The 13,032-nt window shown below is 32.8% G+C and overlaps 1 protein-coding gene across 1 annotated transcript; it reads left to right on the top strand.

Moving 5' to 3' along the window:
- Positions 1–10,944: 10,944 nt before the first annotated feature.
- LOC135951642 (uncharacterized) lies at positions 10,945–12,726 on the top strand. The gene is made up of 2 exons (XM_065501325.1): positions 10,945–11,917; positions 11,991–12,726. The coding sequence occupies exons 1-2, from the start codon at positions 11,152–11,154 to the stop codon at positions 12,479–12,481; spliced, it is 1,257 nt and encodes a 418-aa protein (XP_065357397.1). The 5' UTR covers positions 10,945–11,151; the 3' UTR covers positions 12,482–12,726.
- The last annotated feature ends 306 nt before the right edge of the window (positions 12,727–13,032 follow it).

The following is a 13,032-nucleotide window of genomic DNA, read 5'->3' as shown; positions in this document are numbered from 1 at the left end:
TTAAAATCGAGAAAATCGGCCCACAAATGGCTGAGATATAAGGAAAAAACCAGGACAACCTCGATTTTTGACCCATAACTGGATTACTAAATCATTAATATAGACAATATGGATATCTAATGATAGATATTTCAAAGCCCTGTGCAACGACGTATATAAGACCATAGTAAGTTGGACCTACAATGGGTCAAAATCGAAAAAATATTATTTAACCCGAATTTTTTTTTCACCAAAATTTTTTTTCACAAATATTAAAAAAAAAATTTAAAAACTAAAAAAAAAAATTTTTAAAATTAAAAAAAAAATTATAAAATTTAAAAAAATTTAAAAAAAAAATTAAAAAAAAATTTCGAAAAAACAACTGGAAAAAAATTTTAATTTTGTTTACCTAAAAAGATTTAAAATTTTTATTTTAAAGTATAATTTGGTGAAGGGTATATAAGAATCGGCACAGCTGAATATAGCTCTCTTACTTGTTATTATTTATATTGATTATTTGTGTCAACTTAAAGCTTCTTACATGTTAATTATAATTATGAGCTTCTAATGAAATTTAAATATTTAACATCCAGAAAGTTCTTAATACTTCAAACTAGAATTTGAAAATAACGAATTCTAATTTTTAGTCATTAATATTAATGTTTGCATTAAAAATTATTTATGTTTTTCTACAAACATGTTCGTCAGCCTAATAAACTTTAATCATAAACTTCAAATGACTGATGCCACCTTTATGTGGCAAGTAAAACTCTACTAAAATTCAAATTAAATAAAATTCTTAAATCAATTAGCACTTTTTATTGTTATTATTTAGGCCTGCTTAGTAAGACTTACATACATTAGAGTTAGAATCTTAACTGTTTGTAATAATATTTACTTACTGCAAACATAGACAGCTTTATAATTTTCATTAGTTTCCGTTTAATTTTCAGGGTAAACATAATGACAACCAACTGTTTTATTAACAAAAAAAATAGATATTAATGTTTATTTGAACAAAGATGAGTTTTAGTTTTCATCTAACTTAACATTGATTTTAAATTTACAAGTATGAATATCAAGTCTATCTATGACTTAGCTTAATTGCAATTTCAAACATTGGAGCAACAAATTTGTGGCATAGACTTTCTAAAATACTGTTCGATTTTTTTTCTCATAATTTATTATTTACGACGATTGCTGGCATTTGTTTAGATTAGATGCAATTATTTTTAATCAAACTAGGAAGTGTTTTCATTGATTCATATAATCATGATAATTTAAAAGATAAATATTTTCCGTTCAATCAAAATGTTTGAAAAGAACACGAAGCAGACGAGACGTTTAGGCCAAGAAGAATACAAATAAAAAGAGGAAGGTAACCCATAAAACAAGTAATAATTAAAAAATTGGATGGCTGAACTAGAACTGAACTAGAACCTGAACTAGAACCTGAACTAGAACCTGAACTAGAACCTGAACTAGAACCTGAACTAGAACCTGAACTAGAACCTGAACTAGAACCTGAACTAGAACCTGAACTAGAACCTGAACTAGAACCTGAACTAGAACCTGAACTAGAACCTGAACTAGAACCTGAACTAGAACCTGAACTAGAACCTGAACTAGAACCTGAACTAGAACCTGAACTAGAACCTGAACTAGAACCTGAACTAGAACCTGAACTAGAACCTGAACTAGAACCTGAACTAGAACCTGAACTAGAACCTGAACTAGAACCTGAACTAGAACCTGAACTAGAACCTGAACTAGAACCTGAACTAGAACCTGAACTAGAACCTGAACTAGAACCTGAACTAGAACCTGAACTAGAACCTGAACTAGAACCTGAACTAGAACCTGAACTAGAACCTGAACTAGAACCTGAACTAGAACCTGAACTAGAACCTGAACTAGAACCTGAACTAGAACCTGAACTAGAACCTGAACTAGAACCTGAACTAGAACCTGAACTAGAACCTGAACTAGAACCTGAACTAGAACCTGAACTAGAACCTGAACTAGAACCTGAACCTGAACTAGAACCTGAACTAGAACCTGAACTAGAACCTGAACTAGAACCTGAACTAGAACCTGAACTAGAACCTGAACTAGAACCTGAACTAGAACCTGAACTAGAACCTGAACTAGAAGCTGAACTAGAACTGAACTAGAACTGAACTAGAACTGAACTAGAACTGAACTAGAACTAGAACTGAACTAGAACTGAACTAGAACTGAACTAGAACTGAACTAGAACTGAACTAGAACTGAACTAGAACTGAACTAGAACTGAACTAGAACTGAACTAGAACTGAACTAGAACTGAACTAGAACTGAACTAGAACTGAACTAGAACTGAACTAGAACTGAACTAGAACTGAACTAGAACTGAACTAGAACTGAACTAGAACTGAACTAGAACTGAACTAGAACTGAACTAGAACTGAACTAGAACTGAACTAGAACTGAACTAGAACTGAACTAGAACTGAACTAGAACTGAACTAGAACTGAACTAGAACTGAACTAGAACTGAACTAGAACTGAACTAGAACTGAACTAGAACTGAACTAGAACTGAACTAGAACTGAACTAGAACTGAACTAGAACTGAACTAGAACTGAACTAGAACTGAACTAGAACTGAACTAGAACTGAACTAGAACCTGAACTAGAACCTGAACTAGAACCTGAACTAGAACCTGAACTAGAACTTGAACTAGAACCTGAACTAGAACCTGAACTAGAACTGAACTAGAACTAGAACCTGAACTAGAACTGAACTAGAACTGAACTAGAACTGAACTAGAACTGAACTAGAACTGAACTAGAACTGAACTAGAACTGAACTAGAACTGAACTAGAACTGAACTAGAACTGAACTAGAACTGAACTAGAACTGAACTAGAACTGAACTAGAACTGAACTAGAACTGAACTAGAACTGAACTAGAACTGAACTAGAACTGAACTAGAACTGAACTAGAACTGAACTAGAACTGAACTAGAACTGAACTAGAACTGAACTAGAACTGAACTAGAACTGAACTAGAACTGAACTAGAACTGAACTAGAACTGAACTAGAACTGAACTAGAACTGAACTAGAACTGAACTAGAACTGAACTTGAACTAGAACTGAACTAGAACTGAACTAGAACTGAACTAGAACTGAACTAGAACTGAACTAGAACTGAACTAGAACTGAACTAGAACTGAACTAGAACTGAACTAGAACTGAACTAGAACTGAACTAGAACTGAACTAGAACTGAACTAGAACTGAACTAGAACTGAACTAGAACTGAACTAGAACTGAACTAGAACTGAACTAGAACTGAACTAGAACTGAACTAGAACTGAACTAGAACTGAACTAGAACTGAACTAGAACTGAACTAGAACTGAACTAGAACTGAACTAGAACTGAACTAGAACTGAACTAGAACTGAACTAGAACTGAACTAGAACTGAACTAGAACTGAACTAGAACTGAACTAGAACTGAACTAGAACTGAACTAGAACTGAACTAGAACTGAACTAGAACTGAACTAGAACTGAACTAGAACTGAACTAGAACTGAACTAGAACTGAACTAGAACTGAACTAGAACTGAACTAGAACTGAACTAGAACTGAACTAGAACTGAACTAGAACTGAACTAGAACTGAACTAGAACTGAACTAGAACTGAACTAGAACTGAACTAGAACTGAACTAGAACTGAACTAGAACTGAACTAGAACTGAACTAGAACTGAACTAGAACTGAACTAGAACTGAACTAGAACTGAACTAGAACTGAACTAGAACTGAACTAGAACTGAACTAGAACTGAACTAGAACTGAACTAGAACTGAACTAGAACTGAACTAGAACTGAACTAGAACTGAACTAGAACTGAACTAGAACTGAACTAGAACTGAACTAGAACTGAACTAGAACTGAACTAGAACTGAACTAGAACTGAACTAGAACTGAACTAGAACTGAACTAGAACTGAACTAGAACTGAACTAGAACTGAACTAGAACTGAACTAGAACTGAACTAGAACTGAACTAGAACTGAACTAGAACTGAACTAGAACTGAACTAGAACTGAACTAGAACTGAACTAGAACTGAACTAGAACTGAACTAGAACTGAACTAGAACTGAACTAGAACTGAACTAGAACTGAACTAGAACTGAACTAGAACTGAACTAGAACTGAACTAGAACTGAACTAGAACTGAACTAGAACTGAACTAGAACTGAACTAGAACTGAACTAGAACTGAACTAGAACTGAACTAGAACTGAACTAGAACTGAACTAGAACTGAACTAGAACTGAACTAGAACTGAACTAGAACTGAACTAGAACTGAACTAGAACTGAACTAGAACTGAACTAGAACTGAACTAGAACTGAACTAGAACTGAACTAGAACTGAACTAGAACTGAACTAGAACTGAACTAGAACTGAACTAGAACTGAACTAGAACTGAACTAGAACTGAACTAGAACTGAACTAGAACTGAACTAGAACTGAACTAGAACTGAACTAGAACTGAACTAGAACTGAACTAGAACTGAACTAGAACTGAACTAGAACTGAACTAGAACTGAACTAGAACTGAACTAGAACTGAACTAGAACTGAACTAGAACTGAACTAGAACTGAACTAGAACTGAACTAGAACTGAACTAGAACTGAACTAGAACTGAACTAGAACTGAACTAGAACTGAACTAGAACTGAACTAGAACTGAACTAGAACTGAACTAGAACTGAACTAGAACTGAACTAGAACTGAACTAGAACTGAACTAGAACTGAACTAGAACTGAACTAGAACTGAACTAGAACTGAACTAGAACTGAACTAGAACTGAACTAGAACTGAACTAGAACTGAACTAGAACTGAACTAGAACTGAACTAGAACTGAACTAGAACTGAACTAGAACTGAACTAGAACTGAACTAGAACTGAACTAGAACTGAACTAGAACTGAACTAGAACTGAACTAGAACTGAACTAGAACTGAACTAGAACTGAACTAGAACTGAACTAGAACTGAACTAGAACTGAACTAGAACTGAACTAGAACTGAACTAGAACTGAACTAGAACTGAACTAGAACTGAACTAGAACTGAACTAGAACTGAACTAGAACTGAACTAGAACTGAACTAGAACTGAACTAGAACTGAACTAGAACTGAACTAGAACTGAACTAGAACTGAACTAGAACTGAACTAGAACTGAACTAGAACTGAACTAGAACTGAACTAGAACTGAACTAGAACTGAACTAGAACTGAACTAGAACTGAACTAGAACTGAACTAGAACTGAACTAGAACTGAACTAGAACTGAACTAGAACTGAACTAGAACTGAACTAGAACTGAACTAGAACTGAACTAGAACTGAACTAGAACTGAACTAGAACTGAACTAGAACTGAACTAGAACTGAACTAGAACTGAACTAGAACTGAACTAGAACTGAACTAGAACTGAACTAGAACTGAACTAGAACTGAACTAGAACTGAACTAGAACTGAACTAGAACTGAACTAGAACTGAACTAGAACTGAACTAGAACTGAACTAGAACTGAACTAGAACTGAACTAGAACTGAACTAGAACTGAACTAGAACTGAACTAGAACTGAACTAGAACTGAACTAGAACTGAACTAGAACTGAACTAGAACTGAACTAGAACTGAACTAGAACTGAACTAGAACTGAACTAGAACTGAACTAGAACTGAACTAGAACTGAACTAGAACTGAACTAGAACTGAACTAGAACTGAACTAGAACTGAACTAGAACTGAACTAGAACTGAACTAGAACTGAACTAGAACTGAACTAGAACTGAACTAGAACTGAACTAGAACTGAACTAGAACTGAACTAGAACTGAACTAGAACTGAACTAGAACTGAACTAGAACTGAACTAGAACTGAACTAGAACTGAACTAGAACTGAACTAGAACTGAACTAGAACTGAACTAGAACTGAACTAGAACTGAACTAGAACTGAACTAGAACTGAACTAGAACTGAACTAGAACTGAACTAGAACTGAACTAGAACTGAACTAGAACTGAACTAGAACTGAACTAGAACTGAACTAGAACTGAACTAGAACTGAACTAGAACTGAACTAGAACTGAACTAGAACTGAACTAGAACTGAACTAGAACTGAACTAGAACTGAACTAGAACTGAACTAGAACTGAACTAGAACTGAACTAGAACTGAACTAGAACTGAACTAGAACTGAACTAGAACTGAACTAGAACTGAACTAGAACTGAACTAGAACTGAACTAGAACTGAACTAGAACTGAACTAGAACTGAACTAGAACTGAACTAGAACTGAACTAGAACTGAACTAGAACTGAACTAGAACTGAACTAGAACTGAACTAGAACTGAACTAGAACTGAACTAGAACTGAACTAGAACTGAACTAGAACTGAACTAGAACTGAACTAGAACTGAACTAGAACTGAACTAGAACTGAACTAGAACTGAACTAGAACTGAACTAGAACTGAACTAGAACTGAACTAGAACTGAACTAGAACTGAACTAGAACTGAACTAGAACTGAACTAGAACTGAACTAGAACTGAACTAGAACTGAACTAGAACTGAACTAGAACTGAACTAGAACTGAACTAGAACTGAACTAGAACTGAACTAGAACTGAACTAGAACTGAACTAGAACTGAACTAGAACTGAACTAGAACTGAACTAGAACTGAACTAGAACTGAACTAGAACTGAACTAGAACTGAACTAGAACTGAACTAGAACTGAACTAGAACTGAACTAGAACTGAACTAGAACTGAACTAGAACTGAACTAGAACTGAACTAGAACTGAACTAGAACTGAACTAGAACTGAACTAGAACTGAACTAGAACTGAACTAGAACTGAACTAGAACTGAACTAGAACTGAACTAGAACTGAACTAGAACTGAACTAGAACTGAACTAGAACTGAACTAGAACTGAACTAGAACTGAACTAGAACTGAACTAGAACTGAACTAGAACTGAACTAGAACTGAACTAGAACTGAACTAGAACTGAACTAGAACTGAACTAGAACTGAACTAGAACTGAACTAGAACTGAACTAGAACTGAACTAGAACTGAACTAGAACTGAACTAGAACTGAACTAGAACTGAACTAGAACTGAACTAGAACTGAACTAGAACTGAACTAGAACTGAACTAGAACTGAACTAGAACTGAACTAGAACTGAACTAGAACTGAACTAGAACTGAACTAGAACTGAACTAGAACTGAACTAGAACTGAACTAGAACTGAAATTTTGTATAATTTTAAATATGAAGTACATTTGTTGTGCAGCATACCTTCCCTCCCCGTCAAAAGAATCATCATCATTTTCAACTATCTAAGTTTCCATTCTAAAAACAAAATTTTCCACTTTTTCATACATTTTTCACGTTCTATTATAACGATCATGACCAAATAAACTTGTTCTGTTGTTTTTGTATTCTTGGCCACTTGTTGTCTTTTAGCATTTGTTGGCACTAGTATCTATCGTTTTTCTTTGCAGAAAAACCAAACATTTCTATTCGTCATTTGAGCATGAAGTGAATGTATAAATTTGAAATTTTCTTCATATTTCTTCTAAGACAGGTGATCACATAAACGCATCAATGTACGAGTACAAAGTATTTATTAAATGTCAGTGAACTGTTTTTTTTTTCTTCTTCTCCGAATACTTCTAACATTCACTTAAAGTCCTGGGTTCTTTGTTTTTTGTTGTGAAATGTTTTTCAATTATGAGAGTCATTTCATTTTGCCAACAGATCGTGTTGGTTGGTGTAAAACGTTTAAATTGCATTTGACGGTTATGAAATTATCTTAATTGAATAATTTTTTTTTCCAAAGAAATAGTCATAAAAAATGAACGTGGTCTATTATTGATTGATGGTTTGGGGGATTGGTTTGTGAATTCAATGTACACAGAGAGAAAAGTAGACGGTGAAAGGGAAGAAGGGATATTGATCTTGGAATATAGGTCTGTGGGATTTGTGTCTTGTCAGAGGGCCAGGTTTTAGTCAGGATATGATTTAGGGTCTGGTTGATATTGTCCTGAGGTCCATACTCTAAATGAGAGACGGACTGTTTAGCCCAACAGTTTTGATCAAAGCGATCTTATGGTTGCCACAGGATAATTTATTGACAACATTTCTAGGTCTTATTTGCTAAAATAGATCCTCCACTTATTCTCAAATTACACTTTCCCAAAAAACCGCCAACTTTGCCACACCTTCGCTAAAATACCATTCACGTTTAAGTATCACAATAATAAAAACAAAATACCAAAAAGATTTGTGAAATGAGCACATGTCAACTGAGAAGATGAATAATAATAATAAAAAAAATTCATACAAAAAATATATTATTAAGCTTCATACAAAGAAAGTCTAAATAAAGGTTTAGTTGGACTTTTGTTTGTGGGTTCCCATGTAATCTGAGCGTATTAATAATACGAGTAGTGTGACAGCAACAGCAAAAACAGTTAAAGTGAGCAGCAACTTTGGCACCAGCAACCAGCTCAATTCCATCAACAACATCTACAACAACAATAACAGCAGCAATGTTTAATATAACAACAAACAACAAGAACTTGGCGAAAGTCAACAAAGCAAAACAAAATCAAATAAATTTAAGAAAAAAAAAATCAACAAACAGAATTTATACATGTTTTTTTTGTATATTGTTGTTGTTGTAAAGATTGTAAGAATTAAATAAAAAAAAGTTAACAGCAGCAGCAACAAATATATAGTTTGTGTTTTTTTTTCAGAGATGTAGAGTTTGCAGGAGAGTGTAAACTTACCCACAAATACAAAATATCGAAGATAGAAAGATCCATTTTTACATATGGATCTTTTTCTATAGGATAATTTTCGATAACTTTGATTTCCTATAGAGAAGTTATCGATGTTCTACAAAAAAGTTATCGATAACATTTATTTTCTATATAAAAATGATCAATAACTTTGATTTTCAATAGAAAAGTTATCGATAACTTTGACTTTCTATAGAAAAGTTATCGATAACTTTGACTTTCTATAGAAAAGTTATCGATAGCTTTTATTTTATATTGAAAAGTTTGATTTTCTATAGAAAAATTATAGATAACTTTGATTTTCTATAGAAAAATTATAGATAACTTTGATTTTCTATAGAAAAATTATAGATAAATTTGATTTTCAATAGAAAAGTTGACGATAACTTTGGCTTTCTATAGAAAAGTTATCGATAACTTTGATTTTCCATAGAAAATTTATCGATAACTTTGATTTTCTATAGAAAACTTATTGATAACTTTAATTTTCTATAGAAAAGTTATGGATAACTTTGATTTTCTATAGAAAAGTTTGATTTTATTTAGAAAAGTTATCGATAACTTTGATTTTCAATAAAAAAGTTATCGATATCTTTGATTTTATATACAATAGTTATCAATAACTTTGATTTTTTATAGAAAAGTTAACGATAACTTAGATTTTCTATGGATAAGTTATCGATAACTTTGATTTTCTATAGAAAAGTTATAGATAACTTTGATTTTCTACAGAAAAGTTATCGATAACTTTGATTTTCTATAGAAAAATTTGATTTTATTTAGAAAAGTAATCGATAACTTTGATTTTCAATAGAAAAGTTATCGATATCTTTGACTTTCTATAGAATAGTTATCGATAACTTTGATTTTTTATAGAAAAGTTAACGATAACTTAGATTTTCTATGAAGTAGTTATCGATAACTTTGATTTTATATAGAAAAGTTATCGATAACTTTGATTTTCTATAGAAAAGTTATCGATAACTTTGATTTTCTATAGAAAAGTTATCGATAACTTTGATTTTCTATAGAAAAGTTATCGATAACTTTGATTTTCTATAGAAAAGTTATCGATAACTTTGATTTTCTATAGAAAATTTATCGATAACTTTGATTTTATATAGAAAAGTTATCGATAACTTTGATTTTATATAGAAAAGTTATCGATAACTTTGATATTCTATAGAAAAGTTATCGATAACTTTGATTTTCCATAGAAAATCTATTGATAACTTTGATTTTCTATAGAAAAGTTATCGATAACTTTAATTCTCTATAGAAAAGTTATCGATAACTTTGATTTTCTATAGAAAAGTTATGGATAACTATGATTTTCTTTAAAAAGTTATCGATGACTTAGATTTTCTATAGAAAAGATATCGATAACTGTGATTTTCTGTGGAAAAATGATCGATAACTTCAATTTTCTATAGAAAAGTTATCGATAACTTTGATTTTCTATAGAAAAGTTATCGATAACTTTGATTTTCTATAAAAAAGTTATCGATAACTTTGATTTTCTATAGAAAAGTTATCGATAACTGTGATTTTCTATAGTAAAGTTATCGATAACTGTGATTTTCTATGGAAAAATGATCGATAACTGTGATTTTCTATGGAAAAATTATCGATAACTCTGATTTTCTATGGAAAAATTATCGATAACTTAAATTTTCTAATGAAACCTTATCGATAACTTTGATTTTCTATAGATAAGTTATCGATAACTTTGATTTTCTATAGAAAAGTTATCGAAAAATTTTCCATTTAGTATGTTTGATCTTGGCCAATTTTAGACAAAAGCATTATTTCCCCCACTTTTTCGGCAAACCCTTCACTTTACAATGCAGATGCTCATGATGATCATGATGTTTAAATGGTCAAGTTTTCATTACAATTTTTTTTTTCATCAACATTTCAGCTTCAGCTTGGAAACATTGTAAGTCTCACTTTGTAAGAGTGACTGTCGAAATGAATGAGTGAGTGAGTGTATTGCGTGCGTTTGTATGTTAGATATTTGTTTTTATTTTTGTGTGTGACTTTTTTTGTCTTGCCGAGTATAGAACGATAAAAACGAAGTGTTAACTTGGCTAACAACAGTTAAAGCCATTCAGTTGTTTACAGCTTGAGCGCGAGTTCAGAACGTTTTTTGTTTGTGTGTAACAAGAGGTGCGAAAAAAGAAAAGAACTGTTGGTTAAAAAAAAGAAAGTCAGTAGTTGCATTTAAAAAAAAAAAAAATTCAAACCAAGAGAAATTTGTTCAAAGTGTCATAAAGAAATATAGGGAAATATTACAATGCGCTGCTTGATTTTATATGCAGCGCTTTTAGGCGCTGTGGCAGGTTACAAATCGTCTTCTTATGCTGGAAATCTAAATAAAGGTTCAACAGCCTTACAGCCTGAAATTACTACGTTAAGATTTGAAATGTCTTCTACAACTGAGGCACCTTCAAGTTCATCTCCACCATCAACAACTTCTACTACAACTCCAGCGAATTTAATAGAGGAAGTGGTATCCGAATTGCCCGTTTCTTTGCCTCCCATTTTGGAGGAAGTAGATTTGCCTAGTTTACCCAATCGCCGAGTTGTTACCTACGATCAGCGTCAAGAGGGTCAATATAATATACGAGCTGATTTGGATAATTTTATGATTGTGTTAATACCTCCTGGTCCCTCAGAGGGTTTGGGCCTCTTGGATTTGCTAACCAAATCTTCATTACGCAGAACCTCTCATACCAATAAGAAAAAGAAACATTATTCTTCTTCGACAGCCTTGAAACCAGATGCTTTGAAACATCTTAACTATTTTAGATCCCATGAACAACAGTTAGGTGGTGGTTCTTTGAGAGGCGGAGAATTTATAGATGGTCGTACTCCCTATCATGTGGATATTGCTTCACTGAATGAGGAAGAAATTCAGCCACGTTTGAATCCCGATAGACAAGTAGATGTTTTGCCACCCTCCTATCCTTTGGCCTATCAGCATTTAATGAAGCCTTATCACCTGGAAGCTGAATCTTCTTTGCTGCCACCCTCGGAAATTGGTCTGCAACATAATTCAGGTATAGTTTTTACCACCAACAAATAACGGTTCCTTTCCTTTACTACTGCTAAAAACAACATGTATTTAACTAGATTCCAACCCATCCCAAAATGCTGGCTACTATCGCTTTGCCCGCTACATAAGAGGCGACAATTTTTTGGATTCAAATCGTGTTACCTCTTCTAATCGTTTAGGTCCCCAGCCTTCAACATTCAGAAGACAACAATTGCCGGTGTATAGATCTGATCTATCGATGGGAGCTGCCCAATTGTATCCTCCCTTGGATGTGCCACAATTTAGTTATCATGTAGCTCGCAATTTTGGCTCAAAATCTTCGCCCTCCTCCTCCTCTGTAGGCGATGATATCGACAGTAAACAGTCTTTGGATTCAGATTTATCCTATGGCGAAATTATAATACCACCAGCCCATTTGCCCTTGGAGGATGATTTGGAATTGGCCTTAAACGATGACAGCCTGTTGGAGGGCGAGGCCAAGGCATTGCTTAGCGATGGCATTGAACGCTGTGCTCCGGGTAAGAGACGTGATAGTTATGGCGTGTGCCGGGAAATAGAGGGTTACTAGATGAAACATTTCAATTATAAGGAAAAGTTTTCTTTTTTTTTTATTTCGGTTTCTTAATTTAAGTATCAAACAAAACGGACTGCATAGTTTAGTTAATAGTTTAAGTTTCTTTTTTAATATTTTAAGCCATAAATTTATATAATTAATATATTCGTTTAATTTTTAGTAAAATTTAAATTAATTTAAAACGAGTGTTTAGTTTGTAAGTGAAATTTATTTAAATAAAATATGAATAATAATACAAATTTGAATTTGTTAGAAAAATAATTTGGTGAAAATTTATAAAAAAATTTAAACATTTCGTATCGGTTGCAAATCTTGCTCGAAATATAAAATGTTAAAACTGGTTTTTACTCAAATCTCGGTTATTTATGGACCGATTTAGATGATGATTTAAACAGAGACAATACAGTATTTCTGACAGATTTGGCAGAATTTGAGTAGATATCTAATGATAGACATTTCAAAGACCTTTCCAACGAAATTCGGACCGAAAATGAATCAAAATCGGGGAAAATAAATTTTTGTTAATGCCATATAAAATTTGAATT

Source organism: Calliphora vicina, chromosome 2 (genome assembly GCF_958450345.1).
Source record: "Calliphora vicina chromosome 2, idCalVici1.1, whole genome shotgun sequence".
In the NCBI taxonomy this organism is placed as follows: Eukaryota; Metazoa; Arthropoda; class Insecta; order Diptera; family Calliphoridae; genus Calliphora; species Calliphora vicina.
The sequence above is the reverse complement of the archived record's forward strand: the minus strand, read 5'-3'. Positions and strand labels throughout refer to the sequence as shown.